Source organism: Oreochromis aureus, linkage group 11, assembly GCF_013358895.1.
Source record: "Oreochromis aureus strain Israel breed Guangdong linkage group 11, ZZ_aureus, whole genome shotgun sequence".
Classification (NCBI taxonomy): domain Eukaryota; kingdom Metazoa; phylum Chordata; class Actinopteri; order Cichliformes; family Cichlidae; genus Oreochromis; species Oreochromis aureus.
This window is the reverse complement of record NC_052952.1, coordinates 9565855-9589844: the sequence shown is the minus strand read 5'-3', so window position 1 is coordinate 9589844 and position 23990 is coordinate 9565855. Positions and strand designations below refer to the sequence as shown.

At 38.8% G+C, this 23990-nt stretch overlaps 1 protein-coding gene across 1 annotated transcript in view; it reads left to right on the top strand.

The window, feature by feature from the left end:
• Positions 1-23990, top strand: part of dnah5 (dynein, axonemal, heavy chain 5) — a 94527-nt gene that overhangs the window by 60511 nt on the left and 10026 nt on the right. The window contains exons 69-83 of the mRNA XM_039619475.1: positions 1363-1498; positions 1910-2091; positions 4049-4183; positions 5445-5600; positions 7098-7280; positions 9050-9154; positions 9399-9537; positions 9848-9962; positions 10288-10478; positions 12645-12766; positions 17870-18019; positions 18948-19193; positions 19364-19583; positions 20341-20546; positions 20781-20984. Of these exons, the coding sequence (XP_039475409.1) occupies positions 1363-1498; positions 1910-2091; positions 4049-4183; positions 5445-5600; positions 7098-7280; positions 9050-9154; positions 9399-9537; positions 9848-9962; positions 10288-10478; positions 12645-12766; positions 17870-18019; positions 18948-19193; positions 19364-19583; positions 20341-20546; positions 20781-20984 (2490 nt within the window). The remainder of the gene's footprint in view (positions 1-1362; positions 1499-1909; positions 2092-4048; positions 4184-5444; positions 5601-7097; positions 7281-9049; positions 9155-9398; positions 9538-9847; positions 9963-10287; positions 10479-12644; positions 12767-17869; positions 18020-18947; positions 19194-19363; positions 19584-20340; positions 20547-20780; positions 20985-23990) is intronic.

Here is a 23990-nt window from a genome sequence, read left to right as displayed (position 1 = left end):
TAAACAATAAAAGGCACAAAAAAAAAAACTGGGACTCTTGATGGCTCTCTGGATGAAGGCTGGGAACACTAGGCTCATGGGAGGGAAACAGATAATCTGACCAAGGAGTAAAGACTTTGCAACCCCTGACAAAAATGATGAAATCACCAAACTTGGCAGATGCTCATTCAGCTGTTTTAGTTTGTATAAAATAAGGACATAGATCTAGAGAAGATGTGGAGGGTTAAGGAAATAGTGGTACCTGTAGTAATCAAACCACTCGCAGCAAATCCTAGGAACGAACCTGAGATCTCTGTTTAGAAGAGTGCAGTACTAAGAACAGCTAAGATACTATCCAGGAGCTTTAAGCTCCAACGCCTCTGATAGAGGACCGAGCTTGAATCACAAATACTGACTGCAGGGCGAGTGGGGAATATAAATGCTGACAAAATACTGCTAAAGTTAACATGCTTAAAAATATCATAGCTCAGTCATTAAGATACTGATGATCTAACTGTAATCAAGTGTTTTATTCAATTATGTTTAAAAGGCGAGTTAGATTTGCAACATAATTTACCATGGTGATGTAACTCGGTAAGAAGTAAACCACCTTCATAATACAAAAAACCCAGGGTTAACCCTGAAAGTACCAGGATAAGATGAAATTCTGCTTCATAGCACAGGCCACAGGCCTTTTTTAATATTTCCTCTTTATAAAGTGGTAAAATATATTTTTTTTAAAAATGAGTCCTGGAAAGCAAAAGAAGTACAGATAAAGTGAAGATAACATTAACAACAATAGCTTGGGGCAATGCAAGCTTCCTGAGACGGGTTAATCTGTCTGCATTTGTGTTTGTGCTTTGTTTGTAATCACAGTTGTGTTTGAGATTGAACACCTAGCATTTTCTTTATTTTGCCCAAGTCACTGTGTTCCTGACACATCACACAACTTCTTCTCTCCTGTGACCTGTTGGAACAGCACCACCTCTCTGTTATAGTCCTCTTGATTTACAGAAGAAGCCCTTGGTTTTTCTCTCCTGCTTAACAAAGCACACACTTCAGCAGTGTGGAAGGGCACTGTGTCCCTCTCTGTCAAGCAAAAAAACCCGAAGTGTGGCTTGCGCATGCAGTGAGGGCCAGTTCGCTGGTGAGCAGCTGAGGGAAGAGGTAGAGGCAAATATTCTTAGATTCATGCGTACTAAGTTAGATAAAGATGGCGGATATGTAATTCTAATGAACAGAGATGAGCTTTTAGGGATTTAATCCACGAATGTGCAGATGGTGGAATAAGACTTGGATAGAGACAGACACACTTGGACAGACAGACAAGGCTAAACAGACACATCAACCTACTGACCTGTTTGCGGGCCCCTTTCCCATCAGACGCTGCTGGAGGATGCTGAGCGCTGCAGACACAAGATGCAGACAGCGTCCAGTCTCATCAGCGGTCTCGCTGGCGAGAAGGAGAGATGGACGGAACAGAGCAAAGAGTTTGCTGTCCAAACCAAACGGCTCGTGGGTGGGTTTCACAGCAGGTTTCAAAAACACAGATTTAGCCTCTGCACCATAATAACAATTCTCTATCATAATAATATAAAGTTCTTTGTGTGATATGGGAAATGTTCTGTGGATGAATAATGTGGAGTGAAGTGAAAAATCTCTGTCTGGTGATGCAGTTATACTTGGAGTAATAACCTTAATGTGTCATGTCGTTATTGTATGCTAATGCTTTTAATTTATCAGCGGGATGGTCGTGATGTTACTGTTCGACATGGAATTTCTTGCACTTTTAAAATTACTCCACTAATATTTAGGCATGTTCTCATTTCAGTGCATAGGCAATGCCACATCTGATTATAGGAATATGTAACTGATATACTGATGTGTACTGCTAAGTATGTACACGTAACAACGCTTCTTCCTGTTCCAGGTGATGTTCTTCTGGCCACAGCTTTTCTTTCTTACTCAGGACCTTTCAATCAGGAGTTTCGTAACCTTCTGCTGAACGACTGGCAGCGAGAGCTGAAGCAGCGTTGCATCCCGTTTGGTAACAACCTCAATCTGACTGAACTGCTCATTGATGCGCCCACTGTTAGTGAATGGAACCTTCAGGTCAGTGATCTATTTTGCCAACTAGGGATGTTTTTACATATTAATGCCAGATGTAAAGTATATGAAAACTCTGGTATGCCTCTGTTTTCACATACAATGCCTTTATTGATCTAGTTCATTTGCCTGAAAGTCTGTATATGTAAAAGACCTTTAAGTTCTGCCTTGTTTCCTATAGAGACAGCTATATGTAGTCATATGCTATCTTCATGCTGTTTTCATTTAACTATGAACTCACAATGCATTATTTGAATTAATAAGTACCATATTTGTCGGACCATAAGGTGCACCGGATTGTAAGGCGCATTAAGCAAAACTAAACAGTCAGATAAGTCAAACTTTACTCATTCTTCTCATTCTTCTTGGTTCCTCCACTTTCATACCATTGATTCATTAAAGGGAACCCCAGCTATTAAGACATGTTTGTGCTAAAATATGCACTGTGCTTTCAATAACATATATGTTGTATTAAAATACGCCAAACGTTTTGCTTTTAAGCACATTTTATATAAAACCATTTGCCAGTAGGCCGCCATTGTTATTTACTTCTCAATGCACTCTGGGTAGTGACGTCATAAGGTTGCGCCACATCGAGTTCAGTTAGCGGAGCACTGGAAATGGCTTCTGTTCAACCTTTCCAGTTAGAACCAGAGCAATCCCAGAGAGAGAATGAAAATAGTCAACCAGTACTTAGTTTAGATGAAGATGAAAACAATCTGTCACACGAGGAAGTGAGAGTGAGGGAATACTACTGGTGTTTAATGTTGAATTTTCTGGCAGTTGCTCTGTTCCCATGTTGTTGCAGTATATTAATGACTGTCCTGGTATTGTGGATAGATTATCTCAGTTGTTCTGCTGACTGAAGTTTGGTCCGTTTGCAGCATCCTGCCATGCGATTGCATTTGTCCCTAACCATTGGGAACCCTCGCGGTAACTTTTATCCATTGGAAAAAAGTTAGCATTCATCCTCCAGCTTCACTGTGTTTGTTATGCTAACATAGCTGTGTCGTTAGCGATCACGTAGCACATCATTATATACCAGCTATCCCAACTTCAGTAACCCTATAAACATCACTGCTGTTTAGTTTTCAGTCTTCATTTATGTTGGAAGCAATAGCAGAGCTGTACGTTTAATTTTTTTCAGAAATTTCTGGTCAGAACATGGTTTAGATGGAAACTAGCAAGCAAACTTCCTGCTAACCTATAACTCCGTTAAATCTTATAAATTCTGTTTTTATGGATGCCTGGATGTTAAACGTAATTTTCAAACCTGGTAAATCAGCAACGCTGATCATTTTATTAAATATGAAAGAATTTAGACAGTTTTTAACTCTCAGTGATATCAGAGTGTTTGTTCAAGGCTGACGGAGGTTTGGACCCAGATTACTCCGCGAGGCTCCTGACTATGGTTGCCATAATGCTCTGACAATCCATCAAGTGATGCAGCTTCATAGCTTACCAAAACATACATTTTGAGTGCTGTGTACCACATAAAATCGGTTCGAGGTCTGTAAGCACAACCAGAATTCATACATTTAGTTTAAAGAAGTTTTGTTAATATATGGGAATCTAACTAGAATTGCTAACATTTTTGTTAGCTTAAGTTGTTTTAATGTTTGTGTAAATGTTTATGTTAACAGTCATATTTTTTTTTTTACCCCTCAGCAGTAAAAAGCTGATGATGTGTTGTTATCAGTCTGCTGGGTCACTGACAGGGTGGTGTGGACGCCCAGTCTGTAAATAAGATAACTTGAAAACCAGACAATTTAGAATTTTTAAACTGATACCATAGGTGCTACTAAAAGGCTGATGGGTAGCACTGGTGGCTGCTAGTATTTTTCTATTTATTTTTCAAACGAGGATCCCAGGAAACATTGATTGCTGGACTATTTGTCATTGGTGGAGATACTGTTAAGCATCGAGATTGACCCTCACCATTTATTCATGTTGTGTCTTACAGGGTTTGCCAAATGATGACCTGTCCATTCACAATGGCATTATTGTAACCAAAGCTGCCCGCTTCCCCCTCCTTATTGACCCACAGACACAGGGAAAAATCTGGATCAAGAACAAAGAAGCCAAGAATGAGCTACAGGTTTGCAAAACTATCTTCTACAACTTCGTTTCAATGTCTGAAGCCTATGAAGGTTAAATGAATGCATCCATTCATCCATCCATCATGCAGCCTTTTGCATTATACCAAGTCTTTTTCACTATCCTAATTGTCCTGTGCCCATTTTGATTTTTAGTGGCCTCTAACATCAGAATCAGAATCCTAGAGGAAATTATGTGTTCACAGTTCCAAGTAAGAACATTAACTATCAAGTTAAAGTACCAATGAAATAGTACAATGTAATACTCATTTACAAAATAGAACAAAACAGCTCTAATAAATGAAAATAGCTCCAATTATAAATATCCCGATATATTAGACAAAGCTGAAATTGCAGTGCTCTTATGTTCCTGTATAAGATGTGCATATCATAAGGGTGTGCAACTACTGCAGTGTGTACTGGTGGTTTAGATTAATAAATTTTACAGAGAGAGAGGCACAGGCAGGAATGATTTCCTGTGTTATTCAGTGGTGCATTTGGGTAATCTCAGTCTCTCACTGAACTGCTGCTGTGACTGGCCAGCACATCCTGGAGTGGGTGGGAGGTATTGTCCAGCATTGTCCTTATCTTGGACAACATCCGTCTCTCTGACACCACGTTTAGAGAGTCCAGCTCCATCCCCACAATGTTACTGGCCTTGTGGATCATCATTGCTTGTTAGTAACTGTGGTCCTAAATTCTTTTCTGCCCTTGGTCCTTCCTGCTGTCCAGTATACAGAGCACAATGTCAAACCCCCACAAAAAAACTACCACCAATTCTGCAGATATAATAAGCTAAGCAAAAGTCGCTGACCCTGTTAGGGGCAATCTCTGAGCCGAGTGAATGCATTCTGAAATCCCATTATGAGCATCCTGAAGACACATTTCCTCCAGCAGTAGGTTTCAACCCTTTCTTCAAGTCACATCATTAGAAAAGTTTTTTTTTTTTTTTTCTAAAAATGGCTCACTTAAAAAGCAATTCTTTGTTAGCTTGAGTAGTCAGAATCAGCACATACAGGAAACCACACATGTGTCTTCTCCTCCTGTTGGAAACAAATATTATTCCTGCCGAGGTCCCATAGGAAGGTTATTGTATTGTACAGTAAAATCAATATATTTTTGTCTGTTTTGTAAAATGCGTCTCACATTTAGCCCATTTATTTCATATCCTCAGGACAATATCAGGCTCTGTGGTGGCGGTCATCCAAACTGCATATTGAAATCAGACAATTACCGTTTTAAAATTTTCTTGTCTGATCTCAGATCACCTCACTGAATCACAAGTACTTCAAGAACCACCTAGAGGACAGTTTGTCTCTTGGTCGACCCCTTTTGATCGAGGATGTGGGGGAGGAGTTGGACCCTGCACTTGACAACATACTTGAGAAAAACTTCATCAAAACTGGCTCCACTTACAAGGTAAAAACACAGAACGAAATAATGCATTATACCAAGATCCATGTGTTAGATTTTACTTTTAGTTAGAAGGGTATGAAATGGGCAGGCATGTTCAAAGACTAGTGGTCAGTATGATGGGACCTTGCCAGCTTCTCCTTGGCACGCCAGCTGTCACACCTGGACTGACAGGGCTTGATAAGCTCAGACAGAGAAAAACAAGCTCTCTCGCTGACACTGCACAGGTAGTGTCGGCTGGGAGAGAGTTTTGAGTATGAGTATCATTGGCAGCCAGACCACATTTCCTAGATCATATTAATTATTTTGGGACAGATTAAAATGTACTTGGTAAGTCTGGGAAAATGGTTTACACTGTGCAGTGTTCACTGTACTTTTCCCTCCTTTATTTTGCTGGTTTTTATAGAAGGTCGGCATCATTAGATCTTGTAAAAAAGGCACAGTTCTTTCTCTTGACTCTGGCTTTTGTATTCAGACAGTTTTGAAAGCTACATTAACAAAAAATCTAATAAAAAATCAAATACAATAAGACATAGTACTTCAGTCCTTTTAAGACATACTCAGCGAAACAAACATTCAGTATGTCACCACTTGGAACAAGGGCAAGTGTCGATACTATAACAGACTTCTGTTGCATAATGAAACTTCCTTTTCTTTTTTATTTCCATCGTTTTTGTTGATGCCAAACGAGTTACGTTCGCCACATAAATTAAACTTAATCAGTCGTTAAAGTAATATCAAATTAAATACAGTACACAAAGTGCATTCGGTATCCTGTATTAGCTCACATTCTAATGCAAAGGATTTCAGGCTGCGGAGCATTGAGCCACTGCAGATGGGATGTGGGTTGATTTGAGTGAATATTATGTTGTTCGGTGAAATAAACAAACCGGAGCTACCTGATGCTGTTGCGTGAGTTGTGGGTGTTTGGGGGCATGTTAGTTTAAAAAAAAAAAAAAAAAAAAATTAAATAATTTTACAGGATGAAGGCTGAAATTGTAGCATACTTTTGCAGAGTGCTTCCTGTTCCTGAGATGTGAAATGCAGCGATTTTGACTCTATTGCAGCTTCAGTTTTATGTAATGTTGAAGATAATTTTAGTTGGGAAAATTGCAGATCACAGTTTGAGTGGTTTTGGTTTCATTAGCCTAAATGACGACCCCAAATTAAGCTTTGGAAGTAGACTCTGGGTACAACAGGATATTCATATCTTTTTAATGGGAAAAAAATGGTTTGCACTTCTGGAAAAAAACCCATTTATATTGTGCGCATAAATGTTTTTTCTGTGTTGCTAATAAAGATTCGAACAATTCTAATTTCCAGAAAACACAAATGAGAACACTGTAAATGAATTCTGTACTCTATATGAACTTTTACCATCCAAATACACCCAGTCCAATGGAAAACCAGAACTCCAACCAGTATTTCCAACTCTGAGCTCTTTATTATGTTATTTGTAAGAGTTAATATTCTAAACAATAGCACACATACACCCTCTTGCAGGTGAAGCTTGGTGACAAAGAAGTGGATGTGATGAAGGGCTTCAGGTTGTATATGACCACCAAGCTGCCTAACCCGGCTTACACTCCTGAAATCAGTGCTCGCACCTCCATCATTGACTTCACTGTCACCATGAGAGGACTGGAGGACCAGCTGCTGGGCAGAGTCATCCTCACTGAAAAACAGGTATACAAATACTCAAAATGGTAGCCACTAAAGCCAGACGATCCATAATTAAGGAATATATTTAAATTAGGTTAGCATAATGTACCCCTGAATTAATGCTTCATATGTGCATCCCTGTAGAACCTGAACTAAATCTTGATCAACATTTAAATACAGACTCTCTACATCTCTCCCAATCTCATTTTCTCTCTTTAGCAGGAGTTGTACTGTGACATTAGGACGCCATTTGAATACAAACAATTGCAATCGCCCTGCCTTGGTCAAACACAGTGTGAGTGGGGAAAAAAGTAACCCAGAAATAGTGCTCACATGTATCAGTACCAAGCATACGCACAAAGACACAGACAAGTGACGTCAGTCTCACTGGGGAATAGATTAGTGAATTATAAATGCACCAAATGCAGGACTCATTGATTGTCACTCTGAAAAGGCTGGTCCTGTTACAGAAAAGCAATTTTCCCTCTGCTGATAGCTGGTCATGAAATGAAAGATTTATTCCAGATGGGAAGGGGCTTGTTACTGTATCTGTGTACTAAATTTGGATTTAATCAAATAAGAGCTAAAACTACTATCTCAGCTGTAAGACCTGCCTCTTGTCTTTGCAGTTTGTGCAGTTTTCACAAACCCAACATCTCTGTTGAATCATTTCTTTTTACTTTCAGTCACATTTCAATTCTACACACAGCTTTCAGCTCCAGTATGACTTAATCTGTCTTTGTAAGCTATTGAAATCGTTCATATGCAGTAATAGAAAGGTTATGAATACTAATTCTGTCCTCTCAGACCCACTGGTTTCAAATCAGCCTGCTGTCTTGACCATAATAATTCTCATAGTAAAATTATAGGAAATGTTTAAAAAAAAAAAGCATTTTCATAAGTATTTGTGCATTCATATTAAACATATATATTATATTATATTAATATTTATGTAAAGCGCATTTATCATCGATAAAAACCTGCTGTAATAATGTCCAACACAGCAGTTCTTAGAAAAATATGCTTCTAATCTCCAATCAAAATAGCAATATAATTGATTTAAAACACACCTGCCACTTAGAAGTGGTAACTGGTGAGTGTTTTTTATACCCGCTTAACGGCAGTCAGTTTAATGTGATGTGGATAGTCTGCCTACTTATGAGGCACCATTAAATTTGGCTTAGATAACAAGACAAATCTTGTTTTAGTTTAATCTCTCGCACTCTCAGAACAAAATGTCAAATTACTGTCTCTCATACTCTAAAAGGGGTTTAACATGCTGGTCAAATTTATGCTCCCAGCAGGCAAGACTGTGGTGTAAATTTTGATAAGACCTGCTTTCCCCAATGCAGAAATAACACTTTTGGACACTCACAGGTAAGCTGGAGTCATTTGCTGGGGCTTACTTAGGACTACGGAGAAAAGGGTGACAACATAGGTTTACGGGTCTTATCATTACCCCGAGGCTATCCTTCCCCTCGGGGCATTTTTATTCTTCACATGGATTCTGCTCATCTATTCATTTAGATAAGGTACTTATTAATTTTTTTGCCAATATCTCAGCTTCTTGACCTTCACGCGGCTGCAGATATTAGTAAGAATAATATAGACGGCTACCAGAGGCCACCACGATAGACAGGCACCAGAGAAGAGTCTAAAGCCACAGACAGAATCCACTCATCAGAGCGATGCAGAATCACAGACCTTTGATTTTAATGACAGGCTTTCTCTAGCACCATCCTGCAGCTATATCGTCTCATGTGGTTGTGTTTTCTTTGCTTTTATGACACCAGGAATTGGAGAAGGAGAGGACAGACCTCTTGGAAGATGTGACATCTAACAAGAGAAAGATGAAGGAACTAGAAGACAGTCTTCTCTACCGACTGACCAGCACACAGGCAAGAAACCGCAATGTGTCAGAAATGTTCTTTTTAGAAATGGTTAACTACATTGCCACCAATGAGAAAATGTCGTATTTATTTGCACGGGTGAGATTGGGGCCAAGTTTTGTGCATTCTCATTTTTTAATTAAAACTAGAAATAGTTTGCAGCCTTCTTTTACTTCTTCTCTTTTTCTTTATAAGAGATAAATTATGAAAAATAACCATTTTTACCATTTTTTTGTGTGTGTGTGTTTTTTAGGGTTCCTTGGTTGATGATGAGAGTCTGATTCTTGTCCTTAGCAACACGAAGTGTACAGCTGAAGAAGTCACTCAGAAATTACAGATTGCCGCAGAGACTGAGATCCAGATCAATGCAGCCAGAGAGGAGTACCGGCCAGGTAAGTTAAAATGATTTAAAAACAAAGTTCCCCCTTTTTTGTGTGTTTTTCTTTGGTGAAAGTAAGCCTGCAAAGTGTCAGTCAGCCTTCATTTACACAAATGTTCTCCTTTTAATTCAGATGAAGCAGTGACAATGAGCCCTTGAGCTTTATACTCACACAAAATGTGAGACACTTGTTTTTAATTTAAAAATACAGGCTGCAGTTAACAGAACATCCTTTTAAAAACCTGTTTAAAAATGTGCTCATGAATGATATTGCTTGTTTTGTCGGAGTTTGTGTGCATTTGTGTGTCTCTGTGTGATTTCAGTGGCCACCAGGGGCAGCATCCTGTACTTCCTGATTACAGAGATGAGTATGGTGAATGTCATGTATCAGACGTCTCTTAGACAGTTCCTGGGACTTTTTGACCTTTCTCTGGCCAGGTGAGGATACGCTGACATTTACCATTTTCTGCTTCCTTTAATGAATTGGTTTGCCCATAGTAATTTGTTCTGTGTTTATATGTATCTTGGAAAGTCTTCGCAAACTTCAAATCAAGGAACTATTGTGCATTTAAACCACCATACCTTGCTAATGTAAAAACCTACAAGTTATTACTCAATGAAGTTGTGCAATCAGTACTAGTAGTTTATATTTGATTTTAGAGAAGTTCTCACTCTTACTATGTCATAAAATTACAGTTGCCAGTAGTAACAGAATCTTCAAGCTGCTATGTTATTTAGAAGACCTGTTTATTTCCCTGAAAAGGTCTTCTAAAAGCCCCATCACGAGTAAACGGATCGCCAACATCATAGAGTTCATGACCTTTGAAGTTTATAAGTACGCAGCACGGGGCCTGTATGAGGACCACAAGTTTCTTTTCACTCTGCTGATGACGCTGAAGATAGACATGCAAAGCAACAAGGTCAAACACGAGGAGTTCCTCACACTCATTAAAGGTAAGAGGCAGATGCAAACACTGAAGGTTTTGTTTGTACGGGTAAATTGTTGTTTTTGTGAGCACATAAAACCATGGGTTTTCTTTTTTTCAGTTAGTTTGACTATTTGGAATGTTTCAGTGGGGTCATAACTCATGTTGATCACTGGCATTTAGATGTGCATAAGTAATCTTTATTAGGTATTTAACTGCATATTACAAATATAAAGAATAGAATATTCGTTACATGAAATAACATCAAACAATGCAACAATATTTCTATGATCTGCTAAAATACACCAAATGAAATCTATTCAGTACACGCAGGAAAACAAAAGATAAAAATGCTAAGACCCAAAATTGTGAGTTTCAACACATCTGCACTGAGCTGTGAAAAAACATGGCCTGCATTAACAAAGATTCCTAGTACTAAGAATTTAACAACATGCCACCGTTGCAACAAGTCAGTTTGGGAAATTTCTTCACTCCTAGATATTCCACCATCAGCTAAGCCACGAAGTGTTAGACCATGTAAAGTTACAGGGTGGGATCACCGAGTACTGAGACACAGTGCATGAAGGCTGCCAATGCTGTGCTGACTCACAAATTGTCCCAAACCAAAGAGTCCCAAACTTCCTCTGGCATTAACATCAGCACAAAAAGTGTGCACTGGGAGCTTCATAAAATGGGTTTCCATGGTTGAGCGGCTCCTGTAGTTAAAGTGTTTGTGGGCCAGTGCTTTTGCCTACATAGTGTATGTAATCTCTGCATAATATAGTTTCATCTTTTTAATCTTTAGAGGATCAATCACCTTTCAATCAGGAAAAAAATGAATTATTCAAATTGTTGTATACAGACAAGTCAAAAACAGTTTTTGTAGTATGGAGAAGTTTTGTATGTATATCTAAATAAAACTGCTTGTAATGGCAGCCAAGTAGTGCTGATCAGATGCACTTGATCAGTTAATCATCACCAAATGTCAGAACCTCTGTAAAAGCAAAACTTTTGTCAGTTTGCTGGTGTGGAGCATTCAGGTGTGTGTTAGCGTAGTGCCACATTGTGAGGGTCGGGGGGGTGAGGCAACAGATGACAATTCATGCAGTCTAACATTTGATAGTGTGGTTAGTTGACTAATGCAGGTAAAAAGCCATCAGAAAATCAGAGATTACAGGTGCTGGTTTGGCTTGGTCCGTTGGGCGGGCGGGCGGGTGCGTGCCGTGTGGCTGGGGGCGGCCTGCCCAGGTTCGGGTGCCCTGTCTGTCTCTCATGCTTTCCTGTCATTTCTTCACTATATCTATCAATAAAGCTAAAAAAAGGCTGAAAAAAAGCAGAGATTACATAAAAACTGTAAAAATGACACACGTCAGTTGTTTACGACTACATGCGTCATCACTGTGCTGTGGCAACTTGACGTCTGTGGAGAAACAGACGTCAGACGTTTGGAAACAGTGATGCAGGTTTAATTGCTAATTCTGCAAGTCACTATGGGTGATTCTACAACTGCTTACGAATAGATCATTTAGCTAACAACGCTCTACTTCCTGTTTGAATTATCAAATGGTTGTAAACATGTTTATGATATTTCTTCTGGCTTGTTAGAATGAACAGACAGAATTTCTGAAACATAATTATCTGGACAAAAACTGTTTTTCCCTACTTTTTCGTAAAATTTATTTTAAAACACCATTTTGAAATAAAAATGAAAATACAAAGGTTTCTGTAAAGCTATCATTCACATCAAAACAGCCTCAAGGTTTGTTAAAATTGCCATCTGTTTCTGCTGTTTGCTATTCTTTTTTTTTTAACCATATTTATTGTTTATTTCAAGGAGTAGACTTGTTTTAAACCTCATGACAGAAACTATGCAGAATTTGAACATATTGACACTGTAGCAGTTCACTGAATATGATATGGAGTGCTCCTCACTGTGGGGATAAAACCCAGCAATGGCAACTGGCAGAACCAGAACAGCCACAGTCTGGTGCATGCACGCAGCTTCACCATCTGTCAGCTCCGGCCTGATAAACAACAAATCACAATTCTGATGACTTTTTCTGCGTTTTTGAAGATTGGGTTTACATGTTTACATTTGTTATGCATTTTGGGATTTTAAAATTGAATATTTTACATTGGATCCTCCAGTTTATACTTGCAGGTGTCTATATCTGTAATTGTTCATATTATTCAGGAGGTGCATCCTTGGATCTGAAGGCTTGCCCCCAGAAACCAGCTAAATGGATCCTTGACATGACCTGGCTAAATCTTGTAGAGCTCAGCAAACTTTGGCAGTTCGCTGATATACTGGATCAGGTACAACACACACTCGATCAATTAAGACATGCCTTGACAGCTGTATGATAGTGTCCTTTAGCCTACAGAAAATCTACCCACTTGGACTTTTATCTTTTAAGTCTTCAGATAGCAGTTCTAATCTATCACATACACACCTGCACACACACACACTCACATACACAACAGTTGTCTCAAGGTGCTTATTAAATACTTTTCACAGCTCTTCTTTGCTCTAGTAAGCATGTCAATATCAGTCTCATCATGGCTCACTTCATTTCCCTCTTGTACATAGACACACACTCATCATGATGGACTGTCACTCACACTCAAATACACACACCCTTGTGGATGAATGACAGCACTGTGGTCCCCATGGAGTCAAAACTCAGTGCTCTGTGAAATGAGCTTAGTTAGAGAAACTTCCAGTCAAATACTTTTGGCTGAGCGCGCGTGCGTACTTGTTTGAACATCTATGTGAGGACCATGTTACTAGACTTGTGGGGACGCCGGTCCTCATTAATTTGAAGGCATTTTTGAGGCTCAGATTGTGGTTTTAGAGTTACAATTAGGTTATGGTTAGATTTAGAGTTAAGCTTTTATTTCTGATGGTTAGAGTTAGGGAAAGCAATATGTCAATTTAAAGTCCTTACTAAAATGTGAAAGTCATGTGGATGTGTGTGCACACTTGGAAATAGACATGTTTTTTTTTTATGCATGAATCACAGGGATAGTTGGATTAGCATTTCAGATGTGTAAATGTGTAACACACTGTTTTATCAGTAATTACTGTTAATGTACTCTTCAGCAAAGCACTAAACCCCTAAAATACTTTAGTGCTTTCAGGGCTAATAGACAAACATAAGCAACTCTCAGTTTAATGTTAAGCAGCAGGTAGCTTTTTGACTGCAGTAAGTAGTCATTAAAGGGCATACTATTTGTCAAGATTACACACATGCCTAAATATGAGCAATATTTTAAAGGTACATTTTATTGAGATTTAGAGTCAGGGCTTGCTTTATCCCTTTGAAGTTACTTCATTTCTTAAAGAAACTAGTTGTTCAGATGTTAATACAGCTTTATTAGGAAACCTGCCTAATTTTTTCCAAGTTTGTTCGATTTAACGCAGGTATCCATGGCAATGCTGTTGTTACTAAAGATAAAAACATACTGATTTAGGGTAATTTATGATTCTGACTTGACCACCATATGTGTCTGTACCTGAAGTTTTTGATAGTTTGTAATTTTGGGGCTAAATAAGCAGTCCAGGTCTCCCTGGATGTTGTGGTTGTGTAGCAAAGTAAAGTGAATAGCTCTGGCTTAGGGAGGTGATGGAAAAAAACGAGGTGGGGGACTTTGTGCCCCCTGCTCTGCAGGTTTCCAGGTTAAAATATATTTCTAACTGTTCTGCTTTTAGCAAAGTGACATTGAAGTTGGCATTGTGCATTTCTTCATGATCCCAATGTTTGTTGGATTGTATAAGATACACACCAATGGTGTAAGTGAATGGGCTAGTTTTTTGCAGTATTATTGTGAGGACAGGTGTGGCTTTCGGTGTTATTCAGTTTTGAGATTTAGTCAAGCATTTAGCGATGATGTTTAAAAATGTTCAGTTATCTTCTACGTGTAGCGAGTAAAAGCCACCAAGGAACCGCTAAGGGCCTCTATACTACTTGTGCAAACTTTCAGGCCCAGAGCTCTTACAGGAACGAGCCCAGAATAAACGGGACAAGAGGGTCGATATCAGTCAGATAAGAAAACAAAGGGTTTGCAAAAGGCCTAAAACATCAAAATGGAAAAGGTCACTAACGACCACAGTATAGTCTTATTGGTGCAACCTCCCAGCAATGCAATTATCACCTGAGGGCTTGCTCCACCCCGGTGGTCCCAGATGCTCGTTGCTTTAAAAGAAAAATCCACCCCAAATAAATACGAGCCCAACAGAACACTTATCGCATGCACTAAGTGTTTTAGTTCAGGCAATAATCGGTGGCACTAAAATCACTCTTAATAAAACTTATTCACTGCAAATCCACACGGAGCCTTTCTAAAAGACCCAATTCCCCTAAGGTAAAGAGCCCAGCTCAGGGATTGCACATTGCCCGACTAATATTGCACCAGCCCAGTAGAAATAAAAACAAACCCGTCATAAAAAAAAACTGTTTTAAAAGGTGACCCTACTCTAAAACCAACTTGGGAGAAAAACGCAACAAAAGGAGGAGGAAAAAAACGGTGACAAATTCACATGTGCAGCCTGTCCTGCAGGAGGCAATACAATATAAATTAGATTGTAGTGCATAAATATACTTTTTTTTAATGTCAAATATATTAAGTTAACATACCTCCAGCAGACAACTGTGTTTGCTGCACACCTGGCTTGTCTTCTATAATCACTACTAAAAACATAAAATACAATAAATATCAAATACATTTCAACGAGTTTCAAAAAAAGCACTAAAAGGAAAACAGCCTGTACCTCGAACCTCTGCTGTAGAGGTTTAAAACAACCGTTTGTGTAGAAGACAATTAAAACTTCTCAGGCTCTTCACCTACTCACACAACCATTGTTCACAGCTGCTCGTCAGTGCAAATGACAGAAGAAGAGCACCTGCTGCTACTTCTTCTTTTATACCCTCCCTTGGGTCCCCTGGGTTCTAAAGCCTTCCCCATTACATACGTCTTCACTTTGTACTACACTGGATGCTCTGTAAAGGCAGGACAACTGAATGAGGAAAAGAGGAACAGGTTTCTTTTCACCTCTGTAGCCAGGGTGATACTACAATTTTAATTATAATTCGTTTGTCACTATTAACAGGATACATAACACAGGCTTTTAAGGTTTCTGTCATTAAACCACTTCTTAAATTCCTTGCTTGATCTAAGTGTCTCATCTAATTATAGACCAAACTGCAACCATCTTATTTTAAAAAATTATCTTGTACAGCAAGCTCCTAATTTTAATTCAGAGACACTCCCTCTGTTGTAAGATAAATAAAACTTTCCTTTTTGATAAAGCCTATAGTTAGCAATAAAAATAAACCTCAATTAGAATCTAATTGAATTGGATTAAACTGAATTTTTGCTTCCTTTATGTTTTTGTTCCAACAAAAAAATTGGAAAACTGCCTATTTCACCTGTTATGTAAAAGTGAGCCTTCAGTTTTGAAGAGTAACACTTGCTCTCAGTCTCAAATCATCGAATCTCTGATAAATTTGGAGCAAAAACAGTCTTTACTTGATAATGTGTTAAGTGAATTTCAGTCTGGCATTAGAACTGGGCACAGTACAATTACTGCTGCTTCAGAAATGACCTTGTGCATTGAACTGTAGAAAGTAATTTGGGCTTGCCAACAAGGGCATCTAAGAACTAAGTCGTGTTTTGCTTGGGGATCAAATACTTATTTCTCACAATGATAGGTGAATCAATTTGTAACTTTTATGTAATGTGTTTCTTCTGGATTTTTGGTTGATATTCTGTCTTTCTAAATTGAAATGAAACAACCATTAAAAATAGAGACTGTTTTTTCATTTTATTGGAAGTGAAACTTACAAAATGGCAACTTACAAATTCAGCAGGAGATCAAATAATTGGTCCCTCCACTATGTATGTGTTACCTTATGATCGACTGCTAAACTGTCTTGGGTATATCCTCAATTTTGCTCTTTTTTTTTTTCTAAATTGGATCCTAAAGTATGTGAGAGTTAAAAGCTATATTGATGAGCTTTATCTACTGTTATACAGTTAAAAGGCTATTGCCATGCTACTTCTGCTAGTCTAGTTTCCTTTGTGCTTCGTTGTGATAAACATAACAATATTAGCACAATCTGTTGGCATATTTTGTGCTATCACACATGCAGATCGCATCTTGGAAGCACATGGTGTTTACAACAGTGTCATGGCCTCCTGTTATTGCATAATCATCTAGGTTAGGTCACGTGTTACATGTTGTGTCCGTCTGTGCTCGTTATAAAATGAAGTGCCATAAATAAGACTTCTTCCATGCATGAGACCTCAGCTATATTGTCATGAATTGCTGTGTGAAGCAGGCAGGATAGGACAGAAATGCAGACTCACACACAGGACTTTAATTCAGAATACACAGCTTTAATGCCGGACGCCAGGAATACAAAACTAACTAAACTGGGAATACTCATGAACCACACAGGCAGGCAGAACACACAGCGGGGAAATGAGGGAGATTGCGACGCAGGACAGAGGGAGACGCTGAGACGCTGACATAAATACAGATGAGGGCAAACGAAGGAACAAACCACAGGAGGGAACACAGCTGAACGTGATCTAACTAACGAGACATGGGGACACGAAACTGAACATGATGCCCACCAGACAGGAGACTATCAAAGTAAAACAGAAAGCACTAAGGTGGGGACCAAGTCACACAACTTGACATGGGAGCTGGGAGGAAAGAAAATTCAGGGAAATGAGACGGGCCAGGGAGATAACGGGAGGAGGCAACGAGGGGGACGCGGAAACAGTTAAGGGAGACGAGACACAGAGAGAGACACAGTGGGCAGAGACACAAGGGGAACTTAATGGACAAGGAACCAAACAGGGAATATAAGTAACTCAAAACAGACCAACTTAAGACTGTTAATGAACCTAAAACAAACCATGATACAAAATGCCACCAAAACACAAGAAACTCCAAATGCTGGATTGGATATTATTTATATAATGTATTGATTTAGATGTAATGCTCCAGCCTCTTACCTATATTTTACAACATGTGTTTAAAAATATACAAGACTGCACAAAAATGATAATAATCGGCACAGACTGGTGCAGAAAGGCACACGGTCATCATTGTCCTTAATTAGTACTGTTTGGGCAATTTGTGGCGTGCATAATGAATACATTATGATATTTAACACACACATAGGGTACATTTCATCTTTTTTTTGTCTTCTTTGTTGTTTTGTTATTAGATTTCTTTTGTTGGCCACTTTGAGGATCAGTTTGTGTCTAAATATGTTTGAAGTGTTCACAGTATTTCTTTTATCTTTTCTGCAGATTTTGATGTGCTGTAATGCAGTCAAAGTTTTGCTCCGTTTTATATTTGTTTCCCACGTCAGAGCTTTTTTTCACAGATAAGTCTTCTTACAGATAAGTCGTAATGAGAAACAGTGGAAGGCTTGGTTTGACAAGGAGGCCCCAGAGGAGGAAGTGGTCCCCAACTCCTATGACCAGTCTCTTGACTGTTTTAGACGGCTGCTCCTCATACGCTGCTGGTGTCCTGACAGGACCATTGCACAGGTAAGGAGAGACATGCATGGCTATAGAGTACAGTAAAAATTATTAAATTCAGTTTTCTTTATATTAATTACATAAATATTGTAATAACTATTATAAGTTCCCCTGTGAACAAGCCTTTGGTGACAGTGCTCCAGAATTGCCACCTGGGTCCTTGGCAGTGTAAATTTTAAAAGCATCAGAAAAGTCTAACCAGCCTATAGCAGCATAGGATGGCTAAGCGTCACCCAATCCATTTTCTTTAATTAGAAAGCTAAACATTGGTTGTCTGTTCTGTTTTTTGGTCATGCTTTTGCCTCCTTTATAATATACAACACTACAAGTAGAACAGGCAATGTAAATCTACTTCTATCATAGTGCATTTTCAATAGTATAGACTGTAATTAAAATTAATAATTACCACTAAAGAAAGAGAAAAGGCTTAAAGTTGCTAATCTGAGAGTTAAAGGCTTAAAGCTTGGGAAAAGATACCTGCTGACTTAAAAATACAGCTACATAAATGAGACACGGAGCACAAAACAAGAATGTATAATCTCTTAATCTTCACAGAAAGCTGCTTGGTCAAAGCTCTTCTTGAGATAAGAAGCAGCTTGTGTTATTTTAACAGCTTTCACCCTGCAGCCTGCTGTGCCTGAATATTTACAGTGGCTAAAAGATATTCAGTTTTACTGATGGATAGCTTTCTGGCCCACTGAAGACAAGCCTGGAGTCCAATTTATTTTGTTGTACTCACAGTCCAGCCTAGCCTTAAGAGTAAAAAGAGTTAGCCAGTAAAGAAAATCCTTTGAAGAATTATCTCAGTTCTCAGCTTTCTAGAAAGTAAATTTATTCCAGTATATACTATTGGACTACTTTGCTCAACTCTTTGCTCTTTGCGTTACAAAGCATTCAAAAAAATTACATCTGCTTTACGTCATTTTCTTCCCTTTAGGCCCGTAAATACATAATGGATGCAGTAGGGGAGAAATACACTGAAGGGGTGATTCTTGATTTAGAGAAGATGTGGGAGGAATCGGACCCAAGAACACCTCTCATCTGCTTCCTTTCAATGGGCTCAGATCCAACTGACTCCATTATAGCACTCGGGAAGAAGCTGAAAATTGAGACCCGATATGTCTCCATGGGTCAAGGACAAGAGGTTCACGCACGCAAGCTTCTGCAACAAACTATGGCTAATGTGAGTGGTGAGATATTACTGTTGTTTTAGCAGTGCAGATGTAAGCAATACAGACGCTCTGTCTCTAAAAATGTGGTTTGGAATTTATAAAAATTATCAAGGGGTTTCTTGAACTCATCATTTATAGTCCTTGACATAGATGATAGGCATACTACTGTGTTTGTGTCCAGGGTGGCTGGGCCTTACTCCAGAATTGCCACCTGGGTTTGGACTTCATGGATGAGCTTATGGACACTGTGACAGAGACAGATTTTGTCAACGACAGCTTCCGCCTTTGGATGACCACTGAGGTCCACAGACACTTTCCCATCACACTTCTCCAGATGTCCATCAAGTTCACCAATGAACCACCACAGGGCCTCAAGGCAGGGCTTAAGAGGACATATGGCGGTAGGTTTGGCTCACTTAAACTCACATTAAACAAGTCCAGAAATATTAATCCCAGTTTAACAGATCCAAGTTATCTATGTGATAAAGAAAGAGGACCTAAGAGAATGAATTATATTCCAATATTGATGTGTACATTTGGAGATGCAGATATACAAATAGACCTCTACTCCATTATATCCATGATAGGAATAAGTAAGTGAATAAAAAGATGGAAATGTGGGAGAAACACTTGTTTGATGCTATATTTATTGTATCTCATTGTATTTTTTTTACCCATGTTACCCAAGGTTGGTAAAAATTTAAACAAGTCTGAGTATCTAGTCTGTGTTTTGGTCCAAAACATAAGGGTGAAGAAAGAAAAGAATCTTTAAAATGTATGAACCAGCTGTCTTTTCCTGGCTCAGATGACATGGTTCCTGGAGGGGAATTGAGAGCTTATGTTCAGCTCTTGAATTCTGATTTCGATTAGTAATTGGAGTTTGGTATTATTTCAGGAAGAAGGTATTATTTTGACTGACATATTCAGTTCATTATCTTTTCTCCCAAATTTACACAACGAATCCTGAGTGTTCACTAAAAAGGAAATCTGTGTGTGCATGTTTGTGCAATGCTTGGTTTTAGAAGTAACTAACTTTATGCAGTTATGGATTATTGCTTTGAATGCTGACATTGAAAGCTCACATTTTTCTGTAGATGTTACACTTGGCCTCCTTTTGGGCATGCAGTACATCTTTTTGACCTGCATGTCCCTGTCCAGGTATAAACCAGGACCTTTTGGATGTCAGTAACATGGCGCAGTGGAGGCCGATGCTGTATGCAGTAGCCTTTCTTCACAGCACAGTTCAGGAGAGAAGGAAATATGGCCCCCTGGGATGGAATATTCCCTATGAGTTCAACCAGGCTGATTTTAATGCCACTGTCCAGTTTGTTCAAAACCATCTTGATGACATGGATATTAAGAAGGTAGGTAGAGTGACGCTTATTATTCTGTGTGATTAGGACTCTTGACCACAAACAAATGTTAAAAGGGTTGAGATTTAAACAAAGGATATTGTAAATACTTGTCAATAACAACATCAACCATCTGCTGGGAGTTTTAGAACTTTCTGTGTATGTATTAAATCTTCTCACAAATCAAATTGCACATTCATGAACAATTTTTTATCATCCTTTATCACTGTTTTATCATCTCCTTAGGGTGTGTCCTGGAACACAGTTCGATACATGATTGGAGAGATTCAATACGGTGGTCGTGTGACCGACGACTATGACAAGCGCCTCCTCAACACCTTTGCCAAGGTGTGGTTCAGCGAGGAAATGTTTGGACCTGCATTTAGCTTCTACAAGGGCTACAGCATCCCAAAGTGCTCCAGTGTTGACCAGTATCTAACATACATTCAGGTCAGTCTCTAAAAATAACAGACATTTGTTTGTGCATGTGTCTGCAAAAAATGCCACTGTGTCAGTGACTGTTGCTGCTTTCTTGTGAAAATTCATCGGTTTCCAGACTATTTCTCAGTTTTTTCTCACTCAAAGTTAAGTTCTGTGATATGTTTATTGTTTAGCGGGGTGTCATTTATTTATTAATTTTTTTTGGTGTTGCTTTCTTGTGATGTGCTCTTGTTACATCCAAAATGCACTCTAGTATGTGAGATTTCACAGATTATATATGATTTATTAGTGTGGTTGTGTGCTTAACTTGTAGGTGTGTGTGTGTCTGGGGGCAGTTCCTGAGCTTGTTTCATTAAAGGTAGTTTCATTATGATGGATGCTTATGGCTGTCAGGCTCAGCAGGCCTATTCTATTTGTGCTGCTTCTTAAACTGAGAATGACAACACAGCCTTAGAAAACTCATGCACAAACCTATACATATGCATTCAACGGCATGCACATATAGCACATTAAATCTGTAAATGTTGGGCAATTTCAATTTATTTGTGTATTTTTCTTCTGTGCGCTGCCAAGACTGGATGTAAAATGAAAGTTTACACTCATACCTTTAATTAAAGATGTTAAAGAGAAGTCTTGCATCATCTGTTCATGAATTGCAGCTATTTTAGTGCCCAGTTATGAATTGGACAAAGTTACATAAGGATTATTTTTTGTATTTGGATGAAAATTCTTTACATGAAGTCCAGAACCCATAGTCATCATCAAAGGCCTTGCTTCCTCCCTTGAGATGCTCTGCCAGACCGATACTCTAGCGCAGGGGTGGGCAATCTCAGTCCACGAGGGCTGGTGTCCCTGCAGGTTTTAGATGTGTCCTCGAACCAACACAGCTCTTTTAAATGGCTAAATTAGCTCCTCAACATGTCCTGAAGTTCTCCAGAGGCCTGGTAACGAACTAATCATGTGATTCAGGTGTGTTGACCCAAGGTGAGATTTAAAACCTGCAGGGACACCGGCCCTTGTGGACTGAGATTGCCCACCCCTGCTCTAGCGTCTTCAGTTGTTGCTTGTTTGGGGTTCTTTATGTATTCAGTGTCTTCACTGAAAAGCATGGCATTGAAGATAATCCAATTTCTTTCCCTTGAGAAACTCTTTGGTTGCTTTTCTAGTATACATTGGGCCATTATCCATTTGCTCTGTGAAGCTCTATCCAATCACTCTTACAATATTTGGCTGAACCTGAGCAGAGAGTATCCCTGTACACTTCACAATTCAGCCTGCTATTTCTGTTAGCACTCACATCATGAACAAACACTAGTGATCCAACTAGCAGTCATGCATGACCATACGTCTCTACAGATGACCATAAATCATATATCTATTCACACATACATACACACACACACACACACACACACACACACACACACACACACACACAAAGGGCTGTTGGTCCCCACAAGTATAGTAAACTTCCAATTTTTGGTCCCCACAAAGATATGAATACATGCTCTCTCTCACACACACAAAAATCCCTATAAAGATTTAAAAGACCACAGCAAGGGATGCAGGCCATTCTGTCTAGTATAAGCTATCTCTGTTTTTCTGTCACCATCCATTTTTCTTTCCGTATTAGCCAGACACCATCCTGATGTTTTACCCTGTCTGAAAACAGAATCCATCAGGACTGAAGAAAGTATGACGCATCAATAACCACTTGCTGAAGTTGCTGAACAAGCAGAAAACAAACTTGCAGAAATGTGGTTAACTACTGGTCCTGTCACACATTTTGAAGTATTCTAGTTCAGCAGATAAAGGAACTGAGGGGAAGCCTGTGAAATTGAAACATTCTGTGTTTAGCAAGGGGAAATGTATATCTGCTAAATCATGCTGTAAACTGGGTTAAGAACTGTCCCAAATATAAAACAAAGCAAGACAAAACATTTGTCATTACATTTTCCATCAGCTGGTTTTACTTAACTGATCATATTTAAGTATTATACAGTATTTAAAAACAATGCTTGCTCTGGATTTTATATCCTCACTCATAGCACGATGCCAGTAAACCAAGCCAGTTAAGTCTGTGCTTTTAACCACATTTTTATTAGAAAACTTTGCTTCTGATTTAAATGTCGCTGATGACAGTTCTGTTACCCATTATAGGTCACCATTTTTGCAGTAAGTAAGATTTTTTAATAAAAGGGATGTCTTTAAACCTTTACTTTTAATTACTGTGTCAGTAAAGGCATTCATCCACATTGTTATTTATCCAGTGAAGTCAACTGTAAGATTCTTATTGATTACCACAAAGCACCTGTCACATTGAACAGTCAGTCCAGCTCTTCAGATCAGTAAAGAAAGCAGTGACATAATAACCAGTTGGTTGATGCATTTTGTCGAGCATAGCCACCATGAAAGAAAATGATCATGTTAAGCTGATCTTAACGGCCCACAGTTAATGCTGTTTTACACATCTGCCTCAGCTTTAGCTTCCCTGCATATCTACAAGCCTCGCTGCATCTCGGACAAAATCTAAATCTGCAGTATCTGGTCCCGAACCAGCAGACTGAGAGACAGCTTTTTCCATCAGGCCATCAGACTGCTGAACACTTCATAGACACCTCACCGTCACTTAGCAGAACTTCAACCTTATGCACTCCATACTGTACATAAATGCTACAGACACACACTAGCAAACACACACACACATGCATATGTATATATACATATTTAGTATACATATTCAGTAATGCACATACACTCTTATATTTGTACATATATTTATTTTTATAATTCTCAGATTTACCCATTCTTATATTTTGCTTGTTCTTATATTATTGTATTTTGCACACCTCTGTTGCTTGGACACAAGACTTTCACTCGCATGTGCTGAACCAGTTTACCTGCACATGTGATGTGACAATAAAAGTGATTTGATTGAAATCGCACTACAGATGTAAATATACATTTTGCTTAGGCCAGGGGTTCTCAAACTGTGATACGCATACCACTAGTGGT